At 43.2% G+C, this 27,637-nt stretch overlaps 1 protein-coding gene across 1 annotated transcript in view; it reads right to left on the reverse strand.

The window, feature by feature from the left end:
- Window positions 1-6: 6 nt before the first annotated feature.
- Window positions 7-27,637, reverse strand: part of RASAL2 (RAS protein activator like 2) — a 178,876-nt gene continuing 151,245 nt past the window's right edge. Inside the window, exons 10-18 of the mRNA XM_025214769.1 lie at window positions 25,903-26,047; window positions 24,884-25,120; window positions 23,998-24,199; window positions 21,080-21,258; window positions 19,201-20,062; window positions 10,481-10,615; window positions 8,900-9,102; window positions 8,272-8,359; window positions 7-2,003 (exon numbers count right to left, since the gene is read on the reverse strand). Coding sequence (XP_025070554.1) covers window positions 1,839-2,003; window positions 8,272-8,359; window positions 8,900-9,102; window positions 10,481-10,615; window positions 19,201-20,062; window positions 21,080-21,258; window positions 23,998-24,199; window positions 24,884-25,120; window positions 25,903-26,047 — 2,216 coding nt within the window. The 3' untranslated portion in view covers window positions 7-1,838. The remainder of the gene's footprint in view (window positions 2,004-8,271; window positions 8,360-8,899; window positions 9,103-10,480; window positions 10,616-19,200; window positions 20,063-21,079; window positions 21,259-23,997; window positions 24,200-24,883; window positions 25,121-25,902; window positions 26,048-27,637) is intronic.

Below are 27,637 nucleotides of genomic sequence, written 5' to 3' on the forward strand. Positions count from 1 at the left end.
AGGGATGTGCCATCAGAGTTTATAGGCAAGAAGAAATGATTTGAGATCATCTAGCCTGACCTCTTTGTAACAGGCCACCACCCAGTTACCATCTGCACTGAGCCCCACTACCTTTGATTTGATTAAAGCATATCTGTAAATCAGGAAAGCAAATTTGATGCATATATTCCAGAAAGGCATTTAGTGTTGACCTGAAGACATCAATGCATGGCACTGCCTATCATTCCTTGGGTTTGTTCTAATAGTCCCTGTTAAAAAAGTATTTGCCTCTATTTCTAATTTGAACTAGCTTTGGATTCTCTTTATTTGCTTCCTGATTTAAACCTTTAAGGTTCACATTCTCATGCTTTTCAACACTAACAAGAGCCAGCAACTTAACATTTTTTTTTATAAAGTGGAAGGGGAGAGATTCTCATACATCACTTGACTCCAGAAGCTGGGGCTTTATGAGACTCAACGAATATTAAAGAGACATTTGGTAAAACCATGAGAACTGGCAACACTGCGCATCTTACTGTTGGTCTTTTACAGTGTGTGAAATGTCACTATCTTCCTCCCAACAATGAGCTCATTATTTAATTTTAGGTATTCAGGTACATCCTGTAAAAGTCTGCTCGTGTGAGAAACAAACCAAACATTACAGGGGAAACTGAGAATCAGTTAAAATTCACTTGTGAGAAAAAGTGGATAAGGTCAGGACTTAAATAATAACAGTCAATTTCCATTGGGGCATGGAAATATTAGCAAACATGCAGAAACCATCTTGGTGGAGCTAAGTCTGATAACCCTGTGGATAGAACAGTGAAATTGAACAAGACAAAAAGGTACAAAAATAAACTAGAAAAGTTTCACTCTGCGTTCACAGATCTATTGCACAGGGCATGGCTGCCCTTTGGTTAGCCCTTTCCCTGGAGTACTAACCTGATTGTTCCTAGTAGAGTGTGGGTAACTGATCTAGAGTGCTACTGTACTGAGACAATGGGCTGCACATATGCTGGGAATTGGACCAAAGTTTGAAAACGCAAGTATTTACAGTTCCGTAAACTCTAAAAAAAAAAAAAAAGGAAAAAAGTCAAACCTTACTATAATTTGGGTAAAAAAAAAATCCTACCTTTAAAACTGCAAATTCCCTTTGTCTCTTGGACGGGAAGCCTGGCTTTGGGTAGGTGTAAAGAAACAGGCTTCTTGCTCCAGTTTCTAACTAGAGCTTTCAAAGAGACTTTGAAACAGCTTTTTGTCCATATCCTAGCAAGAGCAGACAGAAGCCAACAGGATCCAACCCTCTTGCAAGAGGCTGGGTGTGGAGTTTGAAGTTGGTTAAATAAGGACCAGGAAGGAGGGGGTTAAAACAGAACATCTCATACATTCATTTAACTAGTATTTCACTTCACTCCATGTGCTTGTATCAGTCAGCCTGATATGTACAGCGTCAAAATAACCCACTGCTCATCTCTCGTTTTTTCTTTCTCTGCCACACCACACACACACATTCCCCTCCTCCCCCTCTGAGGACTGCAGTGCTTTCAACAAGAGGAAAATAATAATAAAAATTGCAATAATTAAAAACAATCTACAGTATTCACTTCCTTTTGGTATATTACAGCGACGTTCTCTGTACACGTGGCCTGGAACAGGCTCCTTACGTATATACACAGCAATCCTGAGGGCCCTGGCCCTTGGAGCCCTATTCTCCTAGTCTGAAAGGTAGGCTTTTCTACCCCACTTGACAGTTTTTCTTTTAGCAGCATTCTGTAAATCAACGGGGGTCTGCATTCAGGTTTCTTCAGTCTGCTTCTTCCTGCTCTGCCCCGAGGAGATGGCCAGAAGCATCCACCCGGTTAGCAGCTGCTGTTTTTGAATTCACCATTCTCCGTGATGGAAAGCTTGGTGGGGTTGGTGGGGGAGATGCCATTGCGGAACTGCATGCTGTAGCGCTCCTTGACCTGCGTCAGGGCACTCATCAGCCGAGTGTTGGCTGAGTCCAGGGACACAATCCGTTTCTCCTGTAACAAAAACACCACAAATCAGAGCCATTCTACCTAGCAAAGCACTTCTTTAACCTTTTCTTTGTCAGGAACTTTCATAGCCTAAGGCTGCGCTCAAGTCTTCAGAAGCTTTTTAGACAGAGCCAACATTACCAACATTCTCCAGTAAAATAGGATGTCTTTGCCTCTTTCTGTTTTCTTGCACTACTGTTTCCCCAGCTCACCACAGATGCATTGCTCCCCAGTTTGGTCTCTCTAGTTTCTCTGCATTACACTTATTAGTATTATACTTGGTTGCATTTCAGCATTTTCACCAAAGCACCCTCTCCTGAAACAGATGAAGGTGCAGAGCTTTTTGGCTTTGTTTGTTTGGGAGGTTTTTTTTGGTAACTTTGGAAAACAGAAACAGGCACAAGAAAAATAAGTGCTGGGAAGTTTCATTTTGTAGCAGAAAGTGCAGGTGGCACCTGAGGGCCACTGTCTTCATCTGAAGACTGCATGGAGAGTACACAGAATGAACTCACAGGATGGCTGAAATTAAAATGGCAAATAATGGCAGCCTGCAGTCACCAGCAGGGGCAGGGATGCAGCAGCAACATAGGAAAGAAGCAGCCAAAAGCTAAAACTAAAGGGTTATTTGGGGTGAGGGGTAAGAGGGAAACGTGGGTGAGTGAGGGAGATGCCATCAACAAAAACACAAGAAACAAACATTGAAAGACACTGCTCCTAGACCCATTCCAGCTCAGAGTTGCTCCAGGACTCCACAGAAATCAAAGGTTCTGTCATTCTGGTTTTAATTCTTCTGGCCCAGAAAGTGCTAGCCTCCACTTTATGAAGAAAATAGAAACTAAAGGATAAGTGAATGCACTAAATAAATAGAAAAATACACCTAAAATGCACTGTCTGTAGTGGGATGCTGTGGTTGAGGGGGATCCAAGCCAAGGGACTTCAGGTACAAGCAGCTTGCAATTTTGTCCTTTACCTTTTAAGAATGCAGCCGTACAAAGCAACAACAGGCCCTGCAGCAGGTACGCATGCTCTCAGTGCTGCCAGCTGGTTGGTTATTCTTTTTTAAAGAAGAAAGACCTAGGTTTTATGGTTCTTTTTTTTTTTTTTAAAGCTGAATGCAGGGGCTCTATCCAGCCCACCCCAATCCACTGAGAACCAAGGGAAGGAAAAATGATGTACACAAGGCACAAACATTAAGGGATAATTCAGACACATTGCTCAGGAGACATCTGTGCTACCACAGCCCCATGTGGTTTGGTTCCCAGCATGTCAGCTATATGGTACATACGCAAAAAGGGAGTCTGTTGGTTCTTCCTAGGGGGTTTCCCCAGGTAAATAAAGACAGGGAAACCCGAAGCAAAGCAGAGTTTAAGTGTTGTGTGTCTAACAGCCCTGTGCATGGTCAGGACAACCACCCATATGGTTCTATCATACCCATATTCCTGGTTAAAATGGAGAGGGCAGGATCTGTGACTAACTCTTGGCCTTTCTACAAAGCAACAACAGGCCCTGCAGCAGGTACGCATGCTCTCAGTGCTGCCAGCTGGTTGGTTATTCTTTTTTAAAGAAGAAAGACCTAGGTTTTATGGTTCTTTTTTTTTTTTTTTAAAGCTGAATGCAGGGGCTCTATCCAGCCCACCCCAATCCACTGAGAACCAAGGGAAGGAAAAATGATGTACACAAGGCACAAACATTAAGGGATAATTCAGACACATTGCTCAGGAGACATCTGTGCTACCACAGCCCCATGTGGTTTGGTTCCCAGCATGTCAGCTATATGGTACATACGCAAAAAGGGAGTCTGTTGGTTCTTCCTAGGGGGTTTCCCCAGGTAAATAAAGACAGGGAAACCCGAAGCAAAGCAGAGTTTAAGTGTTGTGTGTCTAACAGCCCTGTGCATGGTCAGGACAACCACCCATATGGTTCTATCATACCCATATTCCTGGTTAAAATGGAGAGGGCAGGATCTGTGACTAACTCTTGGCCTTTCCTCCCATGCCAAAATGGAAAAAGAAAAACACATGGCCTTAGCAGAGATCTATTTCTTGGGGCATTATGTCCTCTTCTGACTGACACTCTCCTACCTTATTTGTAGAATTAGAAGTTTCTGATCAGAGAATTTGGGCATATAAAGAGGTAAAAAATGGAAGGCTGGGGTGTTCCCTGGCACTGACTGAGCATGTTCAATACCTAAAGTTATAGAGCAATTAAACAGCTACAACTGAAAAATTTATCTTGAAGGCCTGAGCTTGGTCAGGAGATGCGTCCTCCTCGCTCAAAGGAAAATGCCATCCAAACAGGTACACATATGTCTAATGTATATGAATTCAGTGTGGGGAGTGGTAGGAGCTGGAATGTGTAGGAGGTCAGTGCACTTGGCCAGGGCTGGGTACTGCTCAGCTAGAGAACTGATTGGGTTTACTTGCCTGTTTGAATTATCTCATCCCCATTTATGACCTGTAATTTAACACAGCGGAGACGTCACTTGCAATAGGAATAAAGCTAGCACACTCCGTAGCTCCGCCATTCTCAGGGAAAGTTACCAACATCCAGACCTCTCTTTTCTCAGTCTGGGAAGCATGGATAAGAGGCTTTGGATTCACAACTCACTAACATTACATAGGAACAATTTGAGAAAAGTGCATACTCAGTTTAACAACGAGGCTATCACTGTGCACAGCTTAATAATGGATGCCACATCCTAAAACCCAGGACAAGCAAGTCATTCCTACAAAGCATTCTGTAGTGAAGTAACTGAGAACAAGAAGCCAAAGTCACCACTACTCCCTAGCACTCACTGTCACCCTCAAAATGAGCCCAAGAAGCCAGGATCAATTAATCTTCCATGGATCTCAAGAGACAAAGATATCTGGCCTCCCAATAAATCACGTGCTGAGAATAATCTGCCTTCTATGCATAATTTAAAACCAACCATCAGTTTGATGGCCTTTTTCTACAAAGGAACTCTGCATCCTCAGATAGTTGTGTTTTTGGTGACCAGAGCCCTGAGTCTCCCACTCATGTCCCCGTTCTGCTCAATTGACCAGAAAAGGCCTTCCACAATGGTCACAAAAGCACATCAACAAATGGAAAGGATTATGGCTACTGATACTGATTAGTCAGTAAGGATTCTGTGAGCTTGAACTCACTCTTCCAAACCTGATTTGAGCTGTTTCTTTAGCATTCCCCAACTCTTGAGGACTTAGTGAGCAGGAGGCAAAGTAGCAGAATTAAGGCCAGCTTTCCACACATGGGAGTTGAGGGCTCTGGGTAGAGAGAACAATTGGATCTAAAGGGAAACCATGTTTTTCTTCATTTTACTACTATGAAAGGTGTCTTGCAGCATGGCTGAGGATGATCTCAAAAAACATATATTCATCCTGTTGGGAGCATTACATCCCTTCAGCAACGAGGGATCAAGTTTTCATTAACCAACAAGTTTTCATTAACCAACAATCCCCTTTCCTCCACCTGGTAACACCAAGGAATCAGACTTCTCTGGTTTCCATCATATTGCTTCAGAAACATTCACAGTATGCCACAGAGGAAGAGAGGCTACTGGTACAGGTGTGTAGAGACATGAAGGGGAAGCTCTCTGCACAAGCATAACCAATCATCCTGAATCTGAAGTCAATCCCTGCCTGCCCCCAAATCAATTTCTATGGATTTATTACAGTGTCCCAACCCTCTGTGCCCAGCACACATTCCTACATCATGTTTAGCCAAATTCTCAAAGCAAGTTCCCAGTCCATAAGGGATTCTCTGTTATTTTCAAAGACCATCTATAAAGGCTGTTCACACCACTTTGCAGGTCATTTATCATTGCAACCTTCTGCTGAGTAAATAAGAGCCAGTAAATGGCCTCTTCTAAGAAGAATGACTGAGAGACAGTTGGCAGGGGATACTCAGAAAATACATCATATTTCCTCTGAAATCTAACAGTCTGCCTTCTGGACATGATTCAGCTCTATCAGTTTGGAAGAGTGAGATCCTGAGCCTACACTCAAGTATAAAACACAGCCTATTTCATTCACCTCCTACCCCCACCTTAAACTGACAGTAAAAATTCTCCATCTGGGTGAAGGATGAGCCTCCTATATTTTCCAAACTCACCTCTCTCTAGCATCAGTTCACACAGAAAGGATTTCAACTTGAGCTGCATCACAAGAGGGTGACTTACACTATTCTGACATATCCTTTTAAAATGGGACTATGCGCAGTGCAATTCCAGCAGGATGTTCTTCTTATCTTACAGGACTAAATATTTGAAACTGTAAAACAATGCAAGGACTAAGATATTTTACTCAAGTGATTTGTTCAGAATAGATGGCTTGGATCCAAACTTTCCAGCTGGTAAGGCCTCCATCACTGAAAGAGTAGCTATAAGAAAATGTGCAAAAGGACAGCAAATATAAATGTTTCTTCTCAAAGTCTAAAACTTTTCCAAATCTCAAAACACGAACTCCTGAAGAACATGCCATACAATTCAAAGGTCTTGTTATGGTTGCCTATACAGAAAGGCAACAAATGGCTAACCCATGCCCTCACTCACACCTGTAACATGGCATAGCTGGCTCAATTTAATGCATTATCTTTTGTAAACCTGTAGATAAATCCCTACTGCAGCTAAGACCTCTGGCACTTCCAAGCTTGTGTGAAATGAAAGGACTCAAACTGCCTGGGAGACTGCTGTTATGTGTATCATCTTTAAAAAATATAAACAGGAAGTGACATTAACTATTAAAAAGCAGAGATGCAGGAAAGATTTCTACGCTCTGAGTGCAAGGGGAGTATTACAGTCTCACAAACACGATGCAGCAGGCAGAGATCAAACCAATTGTATATTTTATTGTGTAAGCTTCATTTCTCCTGAATGAGCACAGATAAAGAAGGGAAGCCAAACCAATTCCAAGCAGTACGTCCAAAGACCAGAGAAGCAGAACTGCATTATACACATCTACATGCATCACCCACTTGTTCCACAGCTAACCCGTATCAGCCAAGGCAAGCGCTTGCGTTTTGTGGCGCAGCAGGCATTTTTCTAGGACTGACTACAGACACAGTCAGTTGAAGTCAAATGCCAAGCACTAGAAGCATACCGGGCAGTGCTCTACTGCAAGAGCTCGCTGCATAGCTTCATAGATTGATTGCTTCTTTCTTACTGATCCACTGACAAAACTGACAGAACCAGTATAGCTTGTTTTGTTGGGGGTGCAGGTGGGGATGGTTTTACTATATTGGTACAAAGTGCAGCTTTGCTATTTCTATACCAGTAAAATGCTCCTACTGTAAGGCAGTATAAGTTGTAACCGTGTTGGTCTAAGGACATAAGCAAATAAGGTTCTTTAGGTAAATCTGATATCTTTTATTAGACCAACTCAAATAGTTGGAAAAATTTTTCTTAGCAAACTTTTGGGCACAAACACCCTTCATCAGGCTGAGGAAGCATCTGCATATGGTCTGTGCTCTTCCTGGATGGAGTGGTAAAGCAGTCAGAGGCCACTACATATGCAAGAAAGCCAGTCAAAATGTAAGCCGAGGTGGTCAGTAGGTGAGAGACAGGTGTGTGTGCGAGGGGAGGGGGAATGAAAGGGGACTAAATATAGACTTTGGATTTATGACACATTATAACCTGCCTAACATCCGACTCCCCAGGCAAACCCTCCATTTTTTACCAGCTAGTCTCATTCCTTTCCCCCCAACCCTCCTGTCTCCCATCCACTGACTACAGCTACGTTCATTCCCACCCCCCCGCCCCCCACTTATCTGTCTTACCTACTGACCACCTCAATTTACATTTTCACTGACTGGCTTTCTTGCATACATACTGGCCTCTGGCTGCCTTATCACTCCATCCAGGAAGAGCACAGACCATCTGCAGGTGCTTCTTCAGCCAGATGAAGGGTGTATGTGCCCGAAAGCTTGCTAAGAAGAATTTTTCTAACTATTTGAGTTGGTCTAATAAAAGATATCAGATTTACCCAAAGAACCTTGTCTGCCTACTGTAAGGCATGATCTGAAAAGACCTGATTAACCCAGTAATACAGTGGGTTTGAAGGTTTTAAAAAGTAGTGCTAAATGCTTTGAAATCTGTTAGATAATAGCAGAATTCTCTCCATGAGATAGGCAAGAAGAATGTGTTGATGTTGGTTTCAGAATGAGTCTGTAAGGTGGAGAAGTATCTAATTTCTGTCATGGGGGCTGGACTGGCTGAAAGGATAGGGAATAGTAGTTTCCGGAGAAAACGCTTCATTCTTGGAGACCCAGAAGTACTTACCTGCGCATCAATAATTTTCTGCTTTGCATCTATGACTGCTTGCATCTCAGCATGATCCTTCTTCAGTTCTTCTTCGACTGCCATGAGTCTAGGATATGGGAAGGAGGAAGGAATCAGAAAAAAATCTTAGTATAGTTTTAGAGCACTTACGACAAGGTGGCTTCCCATTACTACTACCTTTGTAATGGGAAAACTCTGCAGCACCAAGGAAAGCCTATTTTCTCTTCTGTCAATATCAGTTGGTTAAATTCAACTGTTGCCATGAGACAGAAGCAAAGTCCAACAGCTTTGAACAAGGAGAGGTCTGCTAATTCCAGTGTTAGGAGTTTGCACTTGAGAAGGAGGCCCTCCTACTTCTTTTCCAAGATAGTGTGGATTAGCTAATGAGTACAGCAAACATTTGAATCAGTACTGCTGGGTCCTTCCCTCATCTTTCCATGCAATCAAGAACTAGTTTGTCTCTCAGTTTTTCCATCTGGGACAGGGATGATACAATCTCACAGAGGTGTTATGGGGCATACATGAGGAAAGAAGCTGCTTGCATGCAAAATTATGGGTCCCTATTGTCATCTCTGTTGGGATGCCATGTTTTGCACACAAATCTCTTAAAAGAGCCCTGTCCTCTCACCTGCTGATGATGCTCTTCATCTGGCTGTCCTTCTCTTCCTGTTGCCTGCGAAGTCGCTCCTCACTGTCCTCCAGCCTCACCTTGTATTCCATCAGTAGCTTCTGCATTTGCTGCTCCTGCACCAGAAGGCGCCTCTCATACTCCTCCAATCGACGGCTTGACACCTTCAGACGCTCCTTCAACTTTGCTATCTCTTGCTCATACTGCATGGAAGGAAAAGATATAGGAACAAAGGAAAGGGAGTGTCAGATATTTTTTTGCCAAGTATGCATTGTTTTCCTTGAATAACACCAAAATGAAGGAAGTAGCAGGAAGGATTGTAACTGATCGGTCTGTTGTGGACAGATCCTATACAGTCAAGTATCTTCATACTGCCCTGCATTATTACTGCAGTTCCACTCCTGGGTACCCAAACCACTCTGCAAGTGCATTTCAGTTCTGAGTCCCTTAACTTCTAACTATTCAAGTCCCAACAGTCTCCCAAAAATCTGCAGCTATCTGTACCTTTCTGTAAGAAATCTTCTGATGTGAACACACACGAACTCTAGATCATTCTGGGATACAAGCAACTCATTTCTCTCTTGTGACCTAATCAGGACTTGAAGTCACATAACTAAGGTGAATGCACAGCACAGCAACCTACTATACAAAACAGAACCCTTGAGGGCCCAAGTTCTATTCCCCCACCTATTTTTTTTTTTTTAATAATTTGCCCTATGGCAGTGAAATTAGCCCTCTATATATTTCACTCTGCCTTTACAGGCCTGTCATAATTCCTAAAACTCTACATTTTATATTGGGTCCATATTGTAGCAGCTGTAAGTTTGCATTTGGAGAGCAACATCTACCACTGCTGTGAACAGACTTGACAAAAAAATACAAGAGCCTCTTTTCTCAGTGGAAAAAATATTTCTCTAGTCATATTTAAAAAAAAAAAATACAGCTCTCATAATATATAGAGGTTAAAGCATAATTTAAACAAGTGGCACTGGATCAAGTGAAACCGAAGGCAGACAGAGCAGAAAGGCTGCTGCTGATCAAGGAGCTCACATTTGCATATGTCTGTGAAAGGACACAGCGGGCACCAGAACTACACAATGCTCTGGCTAATAATCAGAGCTCCTCTTCATGATCATCGAGAATGTAAGCAAACAGCAAAACACAGGAAGATGTTAGAATACCCTAACAATAGTGTTACTTTAAAATACCAAAAGGCAAACATCATGTAAAACATTGAAGTGGCACTAATTTTATGATGGAAGCAAACAGCAAGCATCAGTCTATATGGCATTAATTTGCAGGTGTGTGTCACAAGGTTTCCAATGCATTTTGCATCCATCTTGATTTAGTTTTGAAGCCTGGTAGGCCCAAAGTCAGAAACGGTGCAATGGCTTACCTGTGGAGTGGAATGAGGGGGATAACGCTGGAGAGGGAAACAACTCTATCTGAAAGCCTTATTTTGGCACAGTGATACCTGATAACAGTTAGTACAGTTCAACATGCTACTATGGGGCAGGAGCTCAGTGGAAGCTCAAGGTCTGAGGAAATCAATCAAGCAGATGCATGCAGACTAAAATCTACCTTCTCAGCATGCTTGGCTTCATCTTGATTTTGTTCTGTATCCTCCTCTACTTCTTCATACTGCCCATTATTCAGGACCCAGGCAGCTGTTCTTTCCACTGGTGACATTGTGGCTGAGTCTACTGGTGACTGAACCTGGAGCAGAGAAACATTTTTCAAAGACGTTACATGGATTGGCTCTGTGATCCAATTTACCTAGAGAAGAAAATCAGAGGGAAAAGGCCACTATGCTCATCAGTCTCAAAACCACCTCAACACCTCTTTTTTCCAGACATACTTTGCCCTCCCCTGGCTCTGGACACACAGCACGTTCAAGTCCATCTAAAAACAGTGCATTTGGGAGATGTCTGTGTCTTTCATCTCAATGGAAAAGGCCTGTTTCTGAATGGATCCTGGCCACTACCCATCCTCTCGTCAACTGCATCTCCCTCATGCAGCACTTATGGAAACGATCCACTGGGAAAAGCAGATTTATGACACCTTTCAGGTGAGACACTTGATACTACTTCACTGGGCATTATTTATTTATTTTTAAAAATTCTACCTTTTCAGACCTTTCCACCGTAAGCCGGAGAAAGCTTGCAGGTGGGGTTTTGTGGCATGCAGACCTCACCTGAGACAGTGCAGCTGCTCCCAAGATTTGGGGGTGGCAGTGAGGTACAGAAGTCATCATGACATCTTTTTGTAGCAAAACACATTTTTAACTATTTAGAAATAGTATCTAAATGCTTTATTTTGGCATTTCCTGTAATTCAAAGGTCCAGATGTAGTCAGGGAAAGAAATACTTGCTGAGAGTACCTTAAAACAAACTGGATTCAGGACTGGACCTATTAAGGGTGTTTAATAGGTGATAGCAGGAGAACCCCCAACTCTCACAGGATTTAGTTAACTGATGCGGCTTCCTAAAAAGTCTAGACAAATTTTCACTGAAAGAGAGAAGTGTGTAAGCAGAGAAAGTAACATTTCTAAGCCCCGTGAAATACTGCACTTGGAAGAGTGATCCTATTTTAATCTCCTTTGAGAAACTTGAAAAAAAATGAAGTTCCTTTCCCTTCTAGCAGCTGTCCTTATCTGGTTCAGGCGGCTGAAGGCAGTTTTTGAATTAACTCGGCACTTTGATGCCTTGCTTGGGCAGCAGCATATCTGCATGCTAATGGGAAATGTGGCAAACATTTTTCTCTAAGTTCACTTTCTTGTACCAAAGAATCCATTGGTCCCAAGCAATGACTCCTCTGGCTGTCCGGAGGCATTTCCATTTAGAAATTTTAGCATTCAAACTCTTCTATGTTAAAGGGCCCAGGACTGGACACAAAAGCAGCTCCAAGCTCATCTGAGGTACTGCCAAAATGTAAGGAGGCCTCAGTCAAGGAGTGAAGTGGTCTCTGAATCAAAGTCTAACTACATGACCTACATCACTTCCCACTGTTACTATTGCAGAAAAACAAAAGAAGGGGACTAGCAGCCATTCTGAAGTGGGACATGGAAACTACTGGAGTTCATTTCCCACTGGAGCTAAAGGCTGATCAAAGCACCTCTAGAAACCATAGCTAGATACATGGCTCCACAAAAGCTGTGAAGAATCTGACACACTTCTCTTTCTCATGGTGGCCAACCATGCACTAAGAGGTGCACTGAGAGTTGAACTTCCCTGCTGTGACAGGCAAAGGGATGCTGATGGTTTTAGCACAGCAGTTTTTATGACTTGTTTTTCATGCGTCTTGTGTAAGTACACAAGCCAGCCATGGGGAGAGGAGGATGGCAGTGGGTGTAACATTTTGAGGTCTTGGATGATTAGGTCTGCCACAGGAGAGGGAAGAAATTATTCAGCAAGCTGGTTCTTTGAAGCAGAAGAAAACACTGGGATTGATGGCAAGTGCCTGGGCCTCTTGCATGTGGATGTGTCTGGCTGTCACAACAACTCAGCCAAGCTGCTTCTAGGAGTACAACACGCCAGAACACTCTTTTCCAGATTGATAGTCAGAGATCGGAGAACAGATTTCGTTATTTATCATGCCTGGATGGCAGCAGCAAACTGAATATGGTAGCTGTCCAGGGCTGATAAAAGCAATGACCACAGGCCATGTTGGAGGAGTTATTTTAATTTCTCAGCAAAATAGTGATGAACTAAAAATATGTCTTTGCAGAGAGTGGAACATTCTCCAGCAGACAGCAACAAGTTTAAATCTGCTAATTTATGAATCTACACAAATCAACCACCTCTCATTTGTATTCCTCCTTCCAAAATGCCTAAAGGCACTTTACTAGCTTAACCTTGCTAAGCTTTAGTTCACTGAATTCCAGGTCACTGTCTTATTTTAGTCTTTTAAGAAGTTGATGTGTGGCTGGACTGGGATCCTGATGACTAGCTGTCATGAAGGCATGCATTACTGGGGAAATATAATCTCTTAAATAAGAGTTTGCCCAACCTACTGACAGGTATCCTGATAACGATTTCCAGCATCAGCTACTCCTGTTCATGGTGGAAGGTCCTTGGGGTCACTGCAGACACGCTAGGCCCAGCTCTTGCCAGAAAGAATGCCTTGGGTCTGTGAGCAGTTCAGTTATTTTCAACTGAAGTGATGAGTCTTGCAACAAGAAGCCTTGGCAGTGATAGAAGCAGAGACAAGAAAACTTGGGAGGGATTAGGAAGAATTTTATAGCTTAGACAGAGATGAAGGCCTTCTGCCTGAAAAGAGAAATGTGTGGTGGAAAGGCTAATAACCCTCTTGATGGCAGCATGACTGATATAGCTATTAGAAGTGACCCAACTTGACAAGGAGGCTCCTGCAGACAGACTTCACTTGACAGCATTTGCTGTGAGACAGAAGGAAAGAACACAAACTGTGGGCAGCTCTGCCATCAGCTAGCTCCTCTCAGAGGTAAATGATACTGCAGCCATGGGGAACTGCTGGAGGGCTTAATGATTTTGATCCTTGACAAACCAGATCCACTATTTTTTGTCGTCCTTGAAGGATAAGATAGCACAGGGTGAACAAACTGCACTACCAGCATCCTTGCTGATGGCTGGTCACCAGCTTATCCTTCTCGCTAATCTTTACATTGCAGGATTAGAATATTTTCAAAATCCAAATGCAGTAAGCTTGAAGACCAAATAGATAGCCAACAAGGGCAGGGTTAAAGAGGAAGATACAAACCAATGGTACTGATGGTACCAAGCAACAACACTGTAGGGAAAAAAATGCCAGAGAGGAAAATTTATTCAACAACAAAAATTCCACTGAAAACTCTATTCCCCACCTTCTCACAAAATGGAAGCAAAAGGCAGAAGTTGACCTCTCCCAGCTGAACAAAAGGCCCTGCTTGATGCTTGCAAGCAAATGGAACTTGAAAAGAACAAAGAGGCTGATAATTATAAACGCCCACAAAACCACTCCGAAAGAATTCACCCAACTTTTTACCAAGAAAAGAATTCCACAGTAAAATTTGCAATTAAAAGTATGCAATGGAATTTGGCCACTGAACTCAGGACAGCTCAAAAAGTTTCTTAAGAGTGTGAGAAAAACAAGAGCAAATTGATATGTACAAATGAAGGGGGAGCAAAACCCCTAATGTCTTGTGGCAAAAACAGAAGTGTAGAAAGGGAAAGCAGAAATCCAAGCAGATATAATCCAACTTTTAGCGCTTACAACTGCAAGGGGAAAGGACTATCTGTTGAAAACAATCATAGCTGTAGGCATCTATGTGCTGAAACTAATGGAAGGAAGTCTGAGACTTTTCACTTGAACAGTGTCATGTCAAAACAACCAAAGCTACCCGGCTTTCTTGATGGGAATAGAAAAAAAAAAAAAAAGCACTCACTCAAGATGCAACAGGTTAATAAATATTAGCCAGAGAGTTCATAGACAATCTGTCATTTCACATAAATCCCCTGTGGTAAGCATGCATGCCCTTTGTGCACGTTGGAGAGAGTAGCGGAGAGTTCTTTTTAAAAAAGTTCGTTAAAAATCTCCCCCTTCCTTTTCCCTTCGCCCCCCACGCTCCCTTTAACTCTGCTGCTCTCAAGCAAGTGTTCTTTTCTTTTCCCAGCCACTTCCAGTAATAAGCTTGAACAAAGCGGATCATTTCAACAGGGAATTATGGTAAAATATACTGTACCTAGCAATCCACCTCTACCCAAGCATATGACAAACACCCAAAATGGGGAACTTGCATACAATAAAAAAAAACTTCAAATATGTTGATTAAATTCCTAACATACAAATAATAAGGCCTAATAATCTTGTGATTCTGTACTTCAGATCTCAGTATGCACAAACAGGTGGCACACTAGAGGTCTATTGTACTGAATGTGAGATGTCATAGAGGCAGTTTCTGAGGCCTGCTGGCTTTTGGATTTCTATGTACTATAAGCGTATTACTCTGCTTTTCCTCCTGCAGACTGTGAAGGCCTCTGCTGTGCAGATATATCAGTAGAGCTACACCAGCAAATCCACTTAGTGCAGATGCAGCTTTACTGATAAAGCTTTACCAGCAAAAATACTTTTTGCCTGCATAACAGCAGCCATACCAGGACTTCTGCTAATACAGCTGGTGTGCATGTGTTATTTTTCAATGCTTCTAACTCCCCGTTAACAAAACTGAAGTCTAAGGCAAGCCTAAGAAGTAGTACTTTCTCTTCCCACAAATCGCCAACTTGTGCCTTTGTGACCTTCAAGACAAAGCACTGGAGCACTTTGGATGTGGGCCCAAGCCTAGACAACCACACGGAGTGCAGGAACCTGGTCTGCTGACTGAAAGGGGGTTAGCATGAGCATATTATAGCTGTGCTCAGAGCCGTCCCTAGGGTACGGCGAATCAGAGCGACCACCCCAGGCCCCGCGCTCGGGGGGGGGGCCCTCAGAGCCGGGCAGAGGGGCCACAGCCCCTCCTGCGGGGCCCGCCTGGAGCTGGCAGTTCAGTCCCACGCCATAGAAGCAGCACAGAGACTGCCCCCTTTGTGAGGGTCCCAAGGCCCTGTGCAGTGTTAAGGGGGCCCGCACCCCACTAGGGTCAGCTCTGGCTGTGCTCAATGAATTCCAATGTCTTCCTTTCTGCTTCCCTACGCAGTTGCAGCTGTTGGGTTTCAACATACTGCAAATCCAAACTTGGTACCTATAACGTACATCTCTTCAGAAAGTGTTTGCATAACCCTTCCTATTTTAATATAGCTGATGCAGGAATCATAGAATCATGCCAAGGCAGAGCTGGAAGGAATTTGCATAGGTCATCTAGTTCAAACCCCTGCCTGAGGCAGGCTCATCCCTATCCAAATCATCCTACACAAATCCACTGTCTAACCCAGGGGTTGGTAGGTACCATTTTGTGATAGAGGATGCAGAAAAGGCTGAAGTGCTCAATGCCTTTTTTGCCTCCGTCTTCACAAGCAAGGGCAGCTCCCAGACTGCTGCACCAGGCAGCACAGCTTGGGGAGGTGAGCAGCCCTCAGTGGTGAAAGAACAGGTTAGGGACTACTTAGAAAAGCTGGATGTGTAAAAGTCCATGGGGCCAGATGGGATGCACCTGAGGGTGCTGGTTGGATGCACCTGAGGGAGTTGGCTGATTTGATTGCAGAGCCATTGGCCATCATCTTTGAAAACTCATGGTGATCAGGAGAGGTCCCGAATGACTGGAAAGGGACAAACATAGTACCCATATTTAAGAAAGGGAAAAAGGAGGATCCAGGGAACTACAGACCAGTCAGCCTCACCTCAGTCCCTGGAAAAATCATGGAGCAGATCCTTAAGGAATCCTTTTTTTTTAAGCACTTGGAGAAGACAAGGGTGATTAGGAAGAGTCAGCATGGATTCACCAAAGGCAAGTCATGCCTGACCAACCTGATTGCCTTCTATGATGAAGTGACTGGCTCTATGGATGCGGGGAGACCAGTGGATGTGGTGTACCTTGATTTTAGCAAGGCTTTTGATACGGTCTCCCACAACATTCTCACAGGCAAGCTATGGAAGTATGGGCTCAGTGCATGGTCTGTAAGGTGGATAGAAAACTGGCTGGAGCATCAGTCTCAGAGAGTAGTAATCAATGGTTTGATGTCTAGTTGGCATCCAGTATCAAGTGGAGTGCCTCAGGGGTCGGTCCTGTGGCCAGTTTTGTTCAATGTCTTCACCAATGACCTGGAAGATGGCATAGAATGCGTCCTCAGCAAGTCTGCAGATGACACCAAGCTGGGGGTGGGGGGGAAGGCGGGCCAGGGGGAAATAGTAGAAATGCTGGAGGGTAGGGTTAGGATTCAGAGTAGCTTAGACAAATTGGAGGATTGGGCAAAAAGAAATCTCATGAGGTTCAACAAGGACAAGTGCACAGTCCTGCACTTAGGATGGAAGAATCCCATGCACCAGTACAGGCTGGGGGCTAATTGGCTGGGCAGCAGCTCTGCAGAAAAGGACCTGGGGGTTACAGTGGACAATAAACTGAATATAAGCCAGCAGTGTGCCCTTGTTACCAAGAAGGCTAACAGCATACTGGACTGCATTGGAAGGTGTGTTGCCAGTAGATCAAGGGAAGTAATTATTCCCCTCTATTCAGCACTGGTGAGGCCACATCTGGAATACTGTGTTCAGTTTTGGGTCCCCCACTACAAAAAGGATGTGGACAAATTGGAGAGAGTCTAGTGCAGGGCAACACAAATGGTGAGGGGGCTGGGTGACATGATTTATGAGGAAAGATGTGGGGAATTGGGCTTATTTAGTTTAGAGAAGTGGAGACTGAGAGGAGACTTAATAGTAGTCTTCAAATACCTGAAAGGAGGTTTGCAAGAGGATGGAGCTAGGCTATTCTCAGTGATGGCAGATGAGAGAACAAGGAGCAATGGTCTCAAGCAAGGGAAGTTTAGGTTAGATATTGGGAAGAATTTTCTCATTAGGAGGGTAATAAAACACTGGAACAGGTTACCCAGAGAGGTGGTGGAAAAGCTGGTGGTGGAAAAGCTCCATCCTTGAGGGTTTTCAAAACCCAGCTAGACAAAGCTTTTGGCTGGGATGGTTTATTTGAGCAGGGGGTTGAACTAGGTGACCTCCTGAGGTCCCTTCAACTCTAACTTTCTATGATTCTATTTTGTGCCAAATGTCAAAAACCCCACAACCTGGACTTTAAAGATGTTGGCTGAGGAGCTGGAAGACAGCAAGGAGCCATAAGGGGTCCAATCCTTGCCATAGCAGCGGGGTGCATGCCACTGTGGCGGGGGGCATGGCAGGGAAGAGGCTGGGGGAAGCACAACAAACCTCAACTAACCTGGAGCTTCCACCCACCCCACCCTTGTTCCCTGCAGCCTGATTCTCTGTAATGCCACTTCACTGACCCAGGTGTGTGCGGGGGATCCCATGCTGCACTGCTCCCACTCTGTCTTAATCACGTGTGCTGCAGCCCCACCAACCCCAGTGCAGTGACATATGGCACATCCAGCTCTGTGGCCCACGTGGCTGAGGCAATACAGCTGAACACACCATACTCCTTGGGGATGCCCAGCTCCTCCAGCTCCATGCCACCTGCCTGCCAAGCACAATGCCTTGCATGCCATGCTCTGGTGTGCGCGCCAGGGGTTGCTGACCCCTGGTCTAACCTCTTAGCAAAACTACACTGTCAACTCTGATACAACACAAGTCATAACACCTCTGTGGCAGCAGGGTTGCCAATCCAGGAACATTTTTTTCACTGACAAGCTTTTTACTTACAACCAAACTTACAGCTATGGTTTTACACTATGCTGCCCCCACACCACCAGGACCCCCCTACTCATGGGACCCCCCCACACTAATGCCCCTGACCGCACCCTACACCTTGATGCCCTCCAGTAGTCTACTTCCAGTCTTTACCTCGGTGGTTCCCCTACCTCTCTGTCTCAGCACAGAGCTCCCAAAAGCCTACCTGCAACTCAGAAGTATTATAGGTAGCCTGGGTCACAGCAGCAGCACAAATCTGAGAGAACGCTCCCTGCAGGGTGCTGCACTCCAGGTGCTACTACTGTGCTCTGTTTGTGAGAGCTTCAATAAAGCTGCAGCTGCATACTGTTTTTACTGATGCCTAAAGTTTTTTTCCCTGATTTTACTAACAGCCATTTTTAGCCTGATTTTTTAACTGACTGTCAGTAAATTTACTGAGAGTTGGCAACCCTGATGGGGAGCAGACTGAAGGTTTTTGTCTGTGATGAAAACTATGTATATTTTATATTTGACAAGAATGCTATATTTATTTAGCATTTGGGCCGTTGCAGATTCTAGGATATTCTTCTCTAGTAATTTCTCTCATTCTAAGCATTTTGTTTAATACAGCACATTAAACAAATACAGTCAGTTAGCAATCTTGGCTTTTGGGACAAGGCTTCTTATTTTTGGAATTCTTCACGTTTTGTTTCTTTAAACAAGCTTTCCACCATTTTTATTAGTTAGCATCTGACAAAGTAGGTTACAGCCCACGAAAGTTGATGCGTCTCTGAACACGTTAGTTTAAAAGGTGCTACTCTGCTCTGCCTTCTACATTTTCTATTGTGCTAGTCCACAGAAAAAAATTTTAAGCTTACATTTGGATTAGTTGGTCAATCTAGCCATACCAACAAGGCAAACTATACTTTTGCCTGGTTTCCTTATGTTTTACTTCTCTTATAATACCTATATAAATTCACATCTCTTGTTTCACATTTAAATAAAATGGAAAGTTGTGAATTCAGTTGTTTACTTACAAAATACCCAGTAGAGGCTTTTGTTCCTACCTGCTGTGTCTGCTGCCGCTGAATTGCCCTCACCTTAGGGACAGGGCTCTCTCTGGATGATGAGGACTGCTGTCGGGACTGGGTCCCATTCTGAACTGGTTCGGTCGCCATTGCACCCGATGCTGCCGATATGCTCCCTGTGCTCCGTAAGGAAGCACTATGGGGCAGGGACTGAGGTGCTTTGGCCCTGGCACCCAGCCCAGCTTGGTCCATTTTGCGTATCTGTGCCTGCCCCGTGCTGTTCTGGCGGGGAAGAGCAATAGGAACAGGTTTGTCTGGCATTGTGTGCCGCCTGGAAAAGTCGTCACTTTGTGTGCTGCGTTTGGTGAAGTCCTCCATACTGCTGTTGCTGGGTCCACTGAGTTTGAAGTCTTCACTGTTGCTTTGGCTCCGGGAGCTGGCAGTGCTTAAGTTCTCCAAGCTGGAGTCCACAGAGGCCTTTGGCATTGGTGGAGGTGGGTTGTTAAGATGGTAAACTGGGTTCTGGAAGGACAAGGGTTGGAGACTACCCTGCTGATTCAAGGCTGGGTGCAGAGGTCTCCTAACTTGGGGGGCACTCTGAGGTGTGCTCTGAGTTTCCCGCAGCTGTTTGATATTGGCCACCTGCGTTATGGAGAGCTGGCTACCAGCCAAACGCAAAGGCACATCATGCATGATGGACGGGGAATCACTGTGAGTTGTGTGGGGGTCCTGAAGGTCCATCAGGGAGATGCTACGTCCATTGGGCAGTATGCTCTCTCTTTCGTCCTTGTCTGAATAAGTCATGCTCTGGGTGGATGCTTGCTGAACCAACAGCAAGGTTTTGCCCCTAAAGAATCCATCTAGATTTTCCTGGGTTGGAGATTTCAGTTTATGCGAGTCACTGTGAAGTGGAAAGGAATTTGGTTAATTTTTAACTGGCCAAGATCCCAGAAGATCTGTCCTAGAGATGCCTTTCTATCTCATCTAGCCTTCCTTCCTTTCCCAAAGTCTGAAAGAACTAGATTATTTCCTCTTATGAAGCTTTTCATATTCCTCAGAATACCTACTTCTCTAATAAGCATGAGTTTTGTGTTTTTTTATTTTCAGAAGGGAGCTTAAAGTATGTAGTGCCTAATTTTTACTTTCTCACAAGTAAAATACAACCTGTTTCCCATGGATTTGTGCACCCCCAGATACTGTTATTTTCCAGCTGAAACAGCATTCCAGTTGTCACTTAACCCTTTACCACTCTTCCAGGACTTTGTTGCATGCGTTTTGTTCACCTGAGAAGTTAAGACTGCAGAATTTGTTAAAAAGCTGTTGGCCCAGAATGTAAGAGACATTTCCAAGTATCAAAACTGTACTTCACACTTGGTAGCACAAAGCATAGGCATAAACCATTAGATAGCAAGTCCTCGTGCATTTCTGCCACCTCAAGACTTCTTGCTGGAGGTCTCAGATTGTAACCCTTAGTAAGAAAGTAAGAGATGCCCCACTAAACAAAGAAGGGTTTTAACTTGGTTATTCTAATATTCATTCTTCCTGAAACACAGAAGTCTCATTACCACTGAAAAGGCAAGCCAATCTCTAGAATGAAATATTAGAGTGATGCTTATAGGTCCAGATGGGAAGCTGGTATAAGATTTGTTTTTCAGGCGCCCAAATAACTGACTTCAGGAAAGTCCTGGTGTCCTGGCTTATGCTTACCAGCTCTTAATAACAACTACTTGCATCTCTCAGTATGATGCTGTCCTTCCAACTACAGATACTTGTCCTGAGTACTCGCACTTACCTACCTAGAAATTTTGGGTGACCAACCACTACTTTACAGGAGTCACCTTAAGAGAAGCTAGCAACCTCCCACATCCCACACCCCTTTTTCCTTCATCATTCTTTTTTAATCCTGGCTGTTACATACCCATCAGTGGGGTCCTCAAATATCTTCTGAAGCCCTGAGGAGAGACTTCCACTAACGTTTGGACTAGAGCTGTGCTCAGTAAAACGTCTCAGTTGCTGCTGTATCGGTGTTGGATTGGTCATTGACTTGGTGATGTCAGCAAGAATACGAGGAAGAGGTCCCAGTTTTGCCACGGTCGCCTGTAGGAAGGAATTTTCACCCTAATTGGATAATAATCACCGCAACGTCCGCCATTTTTTGATAACGATGCACAGAGGCGGAGGGGTGGAGGTTGGAAGGAAGAAGGGTGGGTGTGTTGTGTGTGGGTGTGGCAGGACCATAATGCATTGTTACGGAGCAGCGTAACCACGGCGACGAGATGAATGGAGGAGACGAAACAAGGTGCAGCAGACATTGAGGAAAGAAAAGGAAATAGAAAAGAAATTAGGATTGACCCCCAAAAATAAAATTCATGCTCAATAAAACCAAACTACTGCCATTCCAACACAAAACTGTCATGCAAAGCAAACTACATCCAGTGAGTGGGGGTCAAGGTAGGAACTACAGTTACTACTAATTAAAAGGAATCAGAGACTATAGAGTCAACTACTGGGAGGGAACTTTCCAGGCAAAAGGGGTCATATGGTAGAAGAAATGCATGCCAACAGACAAGGGAGTGCTGCATTCAGGGAGTCCAGGAAAGAACTGAGAGGGATGTGGGAGAGGAGGTTTCCATTTCATCAGCCTTCTCCTTTGGCATCCTGTACTGATGCCACCTTCTGTACCAAGCTGTTATCAAAAGATGGGTACTAAAGTAGATTTCTCCACTTAAAAAATAAAATTAATTGCATGAAAACACCAGTGACTTTCACCCCAATACCTTTTCCCATTCGTCACTGGCTAGTGCTTCATTAAGTCTGGTGAACACAAGACTTTGTACAAGAGCAGCCGACCACAGAGCACAGTTCTATCAAATCCCCAGTGCTGCTGGGGAGGCTGCTATTCCCATTTTCTGCTCTCTTTGGACAGCTGCTGACAGTGGGATCTACACATTGCTATAGGTCCTTGGGATTGAAGGTAAGGAGTGGGCAAGGGAGGTTTAATTACACAATAAAACCCTGTACAAAGACTACTTTCCTGTCAAAGGTATTTTGTTTTTTCTACCACCAGGCATTCAATCAATGGACTACTCTGGGAAGTTCTTTACGACTGCTTGGTTATCCCAAGTTTTCCTCTTTTATTAAAATCTTCAGCATTTTCCAGGTAATTTATTCTCTTTTCTCAACCTGTGTAATCATTGCCCACAGCAAAGTAGCAGTGATGTAACTTAAACCTGTAACTCCCATTTTAGTGAACCACAAAACCACTTTCCCAGAGCCTGCTGGAACATGCTGATACCTGCACTGAGGAAAGAACAAAGCAGCAAAAAGTACTTTGCCTTTATGTTATATTTGCCTTCTGCTTCTGCTCTCAAGCCATGTTCCATTTATCTACATTTTCAGAGCAGCTTTCAGTAGCTACTTTCATATCTGATCCCATCAGTGTCCAGAAGTCATTCAGTACCCTAAGGATGGGGGCTTATACTTCAGGTAACCCCAGAGGTGTTTAAGTCTGTAAGCCGGATCCTCAGCTGAAATAAACTGAAATGGCTACAGTGGATTTACTGGAGCTACACTGGCTGAGAATCTGGTCATTTATGCATAAGTGGTCATTCCTGTGACCCAAGGAAAGCAGTCTTTGTAGGAATGGTTTTAATGTGTCTGATGCTGTGAATACGTGAATGTAGGAGGGAAATTGTCAGACAAATCCACAATTCATCATCAAACTAATATATTTATCATCCTGCACAAGGACATTTAGAATTACTGGAACACACCAATGCAAACATTTTTGACCCATGCCAGCTGGAAAATAATCGTTCAGTAAATCGTTATTTCTATACGACTTACTAGTAACAAGTTATTAGCTTTCCACAGATCATCTTACCTCCCCAAATTTCAATAAAAAACACCTGAATAGTAGGTTATAAATGGTATCTGGGATTGTAGGCACTATAACACACTAAATGTTGAAAGTGTGAGGGAAGTGGTTATAGTCATTTGTAAAAGAAGAGGCAACATCTCACTCAGCATCTCTGATTCTGTGTCTGAGTCCTGTCAACATTCTTTATTGACAAGTTTGTATCTTATTGGCACCACAGATCCCAAATTGTGAAGGAAGAGCAGGCTGGAGCATGTTGTGCCTGATGCAACTGCCAGCTTGCTAGCTAAAAATGGATAGTGACTATTGCTGGCGATAGTGTAGGTAGCAGAGTGGACACAGCCGGATTTTATTTTAGAACTGGGAGTTTTCAGTGCTAGCTTTTAGAGAATTTGTTTGGACCTGAAAAGAGCAGGAGCAGAATGCTGCATGTATAAGCATGAGATAAAAATACATGCCAGAGAGGGAATTCAGGGGAAATCTAACATACAAAGCCCACTGAAGTCAGAAACACACACTCCCAGTGACTTCACTAAGCTTTTGGATCAGGACAGTGAAGGACAAAGTGGGGAATGTGCAGCCAATCTCTTCATCAGATAACAAAAGCTCTGCTGAGGTTCTCATTTTCCACCTTCCTCTTCCCTAGCACTCTGCACAGAGTGCAATACTTGACATACACTCTTACTTGAGTCTCTATAAAGTGTTTGCTCTTTTGCACAACACTTTGCACATCTTGTTCAAGGCCTCACAAGGACTTGCAGGTACAAAGCCCTAATTTGGAATCAATCACTGGAAGAATAAATATGAAATGCTACAGTCAAATACCTTTCTAAAGGGTTATCTAACTTAAAGAGTTTTCCACAAAGTACGATTCAGCTGCTCCCTTGATGTTTCCCAGTACTCAAGTTGCTATGATACTATCACAAGATCCACCCTCCCAGTCCTCCAGCCTGTTTTACCTTATCAAGTTGGGACACAACCTCCCATAAGAGGGAGTGTAAAACAGACAGCTCCCTGCCCAAGTCAATGTAGCCTTCGAACCCAGGCGTGTTTGAGATGGTATCTGGGTTGGATATCTCCAGCAGGAAGCGTTTCATCCCCCCCCACTCATGTTCCAGGAAGTCATTCATGAAGGCCATATACTCTTCTTTATTACCAAACCTTGAAAGAAGAGAAAGACAGTCAATGGCTTCTACACAAAATACAATGGATAACAGAGAATTTAATTATTATAAGACTTGACTCACTCTTTCTTCTTAAATTGGGGGAAACAGAAAGAGAGAATACTGATAAGTGAAGAAGCATACCAATGCTTTCCATGAATCAACTTGGTTTTAACACTTGTCTTCATGCTACAGGGCAATGGGCTCAAAACCCACATGCAAACCTCCTTTTGGAGCCTCCAGAAGCATGACTTTTGCATAATTTTCTTTCCCCAGTTTCTCCAGTTAAAAAGAAAAAAAAAAGGTTCACCATTTTAGGGTAACTTATTACTTGTGTAATAGTGAGATGAAATAAAAATGAAAGTGTATAAGTGGTTATACAAATACATAATTCTATTCTTTGTTACAGTAATCCCATGTCAGCATCGTTCCACTGAAAGCAGAATTGGGCCAACAGCACACATATCACAAAACCCTGAACACTGTCTGTCTTAAATTATACAGAGAAGGACTCTGCATGGGTAGAAAAGCACCTCCTCTTTCCCCACTCTTCCTGAAGTTTGTTTTGCCAACTCTCCTAGGATTCAGCTTTAAGCAAATGCGACAGTTGCATACAGTGATACTGGCACCCTCAAAGAGTTTTTATGGTCGTTGATTTAGGCCAAAGACCTAAAACACCTACTTAGCAAAATTGGCGAGGTTCTGAATGACTTTAGCAATGAGTGTCAGTGTTCGGGATGTGCGGTCATCAGGGTATTCCTGCATGAGACTGAAGAGGCTTGGGGACATGATAGCTGGGCACAGGAAACGGAGGAAGAGCGAGGCACTGATCAGGCGTTCGCTGATATCCTGCTTGCCCCGGCTCAAGCATTGCTGCTTCCATGATGCAAACACCTCCTTCAGCTCACGAGGAAAAACACTGCAACAAATTAAATAAAGAAATAAAATGGTAAGGATGTAAAATTTAACAGGCTAAACTGGTGGTCAGGCACAAGGAATTCAATGATGTGAGAAAAAGTTTCATACTCCAGACTAGCAAATGCCATCAGGTATCTAGACTTAACTCCTGAATAGTCTTTTCACTTGGGAAACTGAAGTAGTTAAGTGCCCCCTGTTCAAAGGCACAAAAATCAAACTTGGATTCACAGGTCTGAACTATTCATCCATTCCTAATCTAAATAAATGGTAAGTTTGATTATTATCAAACCTGGAAAGAAGAGAAAGACAGCCAATGACCTCCATACAAAGTGCCATTTTTGTAAAAAATTCAGAACCATATTGAATTTTGCTCATTTCTGTACTTAGACTTAATATCTTATATGCTGAATTTATCTGCATTTCCTGTGGCCTGAAACAGAAAAGCTATTATTTCAATCTACTCAGAAGCAGAAGCTGGTAAAAACAAAAAAACCATTCAATCTCTGCCCTTGCCATAGTAAATATTCCAGGAAACATTTGAGTATGGTACAATATATAGGATTGGGCACATTGGCAGGATCCCTCTGGATTGGGATGAAGTCTGCCTTGCAATACTGTGTCACAAGTGATGAGCAACAGGAAACTAAGCTACTGTAAAACATGGATGTGTGTTTGTTCCAGTTCTCCCCACTGTTTTCCCATTTTTGAGGTGAAAGGGATGTACTTTTTGCCTTTCCTAAGTGAAGAAATCAATTAACAGCTGAGACAAAAATGGGCATTCACCAGTAAGAGTTGATAATCTTGCAGAAGGCTAGCTCACAGCACATTTTCAGGTTGCTCTGATGATCAGTTAATTCACTTGAAGAACACTTGCTGGGATCAACTTCACAGTTCTCATCTGACTCATACAAAGCCTTGATAAACTCTCCTGTAAGAAGAAAAGGTGACAAACAGCAATAATTATAAGAAATGTCTCCCTGATGTATTTTCAAATCCTGCTTATGCCTTCCCTTGGCAACTGCATTTTCTGCTCTGAGCATCTGCAGGGATATAGTCTCCAGACACCAGATACTGAGGACATGACCCCTTGTAACTGCTTTAGAAGCCAGCATTTGCCAGACCAGATCAGGCCTCTGGTGCTCTTGTCAAGATCTGGCCCAGCTATGGAACATCATACATGGGGTAGGAACAGAGGAGGATCTGCTTTCTGGTCCACACAGGCAATCACCTGGGAGCCTGAAGAATGAGATTTCATTACTCTTATCTCTGTTTGCATACATACAAATGTTATTAGTGATCACAAAATTATCCATCCTCTTAAAAATGAAGCCATGTTATTTTTCTCTATGACCTTGTCTAACAATAAATCTGACACTATGACTTATTTTTATTAGTTCCAAGTTTACTGTCCTTTAATTTCAGGAGTGTCACCTCATTCTTGTATTGTGAGACAAGACTAAAAGGAATGGCTTCATTTATACTTTGCCCTTTACAATCATGAATAATTCAACCCAGGTGAAATAATCCTAGTCTTTACAATTTCATCATGCTGGCATCTTGCAAAATCTCAGCTACCTATTTTTAGAACTTTAAAGTTTCTGTCTAATGGGACACTGGACTCCAGCTCTTGGCTACTGGAATTTTCACTGGTGATAAATTGTGATGTAACTGTATTTTCCATTCTCTCCTATACTCTTAGCATATCAGGTGCTCTTTTATACTGTTGCTACTTAATGGGCTAAGATCTCCATTCATCCTTTCAGTGATTCAAAAACTCCTAATTTCATTTCCTCAGATCTTCCTGCTTCCAAGCTCATACCACAGTGCTTATCCATAAAAACACTAACATTTCTGCAAACAGCAGAAGTGATACATTTTCTTAAACTCCTTAGCCACCAATTAGTTTTTGCTTTTCATGTTTGGTTATCCTGAATAAATGTTCATTCACAGTTGCATGAAAAATTAAGAGGCAAGAATTTTTGCAGGTGATATCTTTTACTGGACCAACTACATGGTTGGGATAGACTTAGACAAGCTTTTGGGTAACATAAGGCCCTTCCTCGGGTCTCACTGTGGTAACTAAAAGCTTCTCTAAGTCTATCCCAACCACGCTGTTGGCCTAATAAAAGATATCACCCACAAAAAACCTTGCCTCTTATACATGAAAAACTAGGTCAGTTTAGAAACTTTTGCTGATGCTGGTGGCTGAGTTATGGGTGAAAATAAAAGGTTTTGCCATGTAACTGTAATAAATTCTGCTCAACAGTGAACTTTGACCCCAGCTGCTGAAGATAGCCCATTAAAGGAAAAGGGAAATTTCAATAGCATGGAATAAAACAATAAGATACAACAATTAGTACTGCAGCTCAAGCCAAAGATGTTTTTAATGGTGGAAATATTATATATGAAAGAAACATATACAATCTCTAAATTGGTATTTTCTTTGTTCTCAGCACCACTTGTGGGTAAGCCAATTGTGTCTGCAATAGTGCTCTCAGCAGTGCATGCAGTCGGGTCT

This window comes from Alligator sinensis, unplaced genomic scaffold, assembly GCF_000455745.1.
Source record: "Alligator sinensis unplaced genomic scaffold, ASM45574v1 scaffold293_3, whole genome shotgun sequence".
Taxonomy (NCBI): Eukaryota; Metazoa; Chordata; order Crocodylia; family Alligatoridae; genus Alligator; species Alligator sinensis.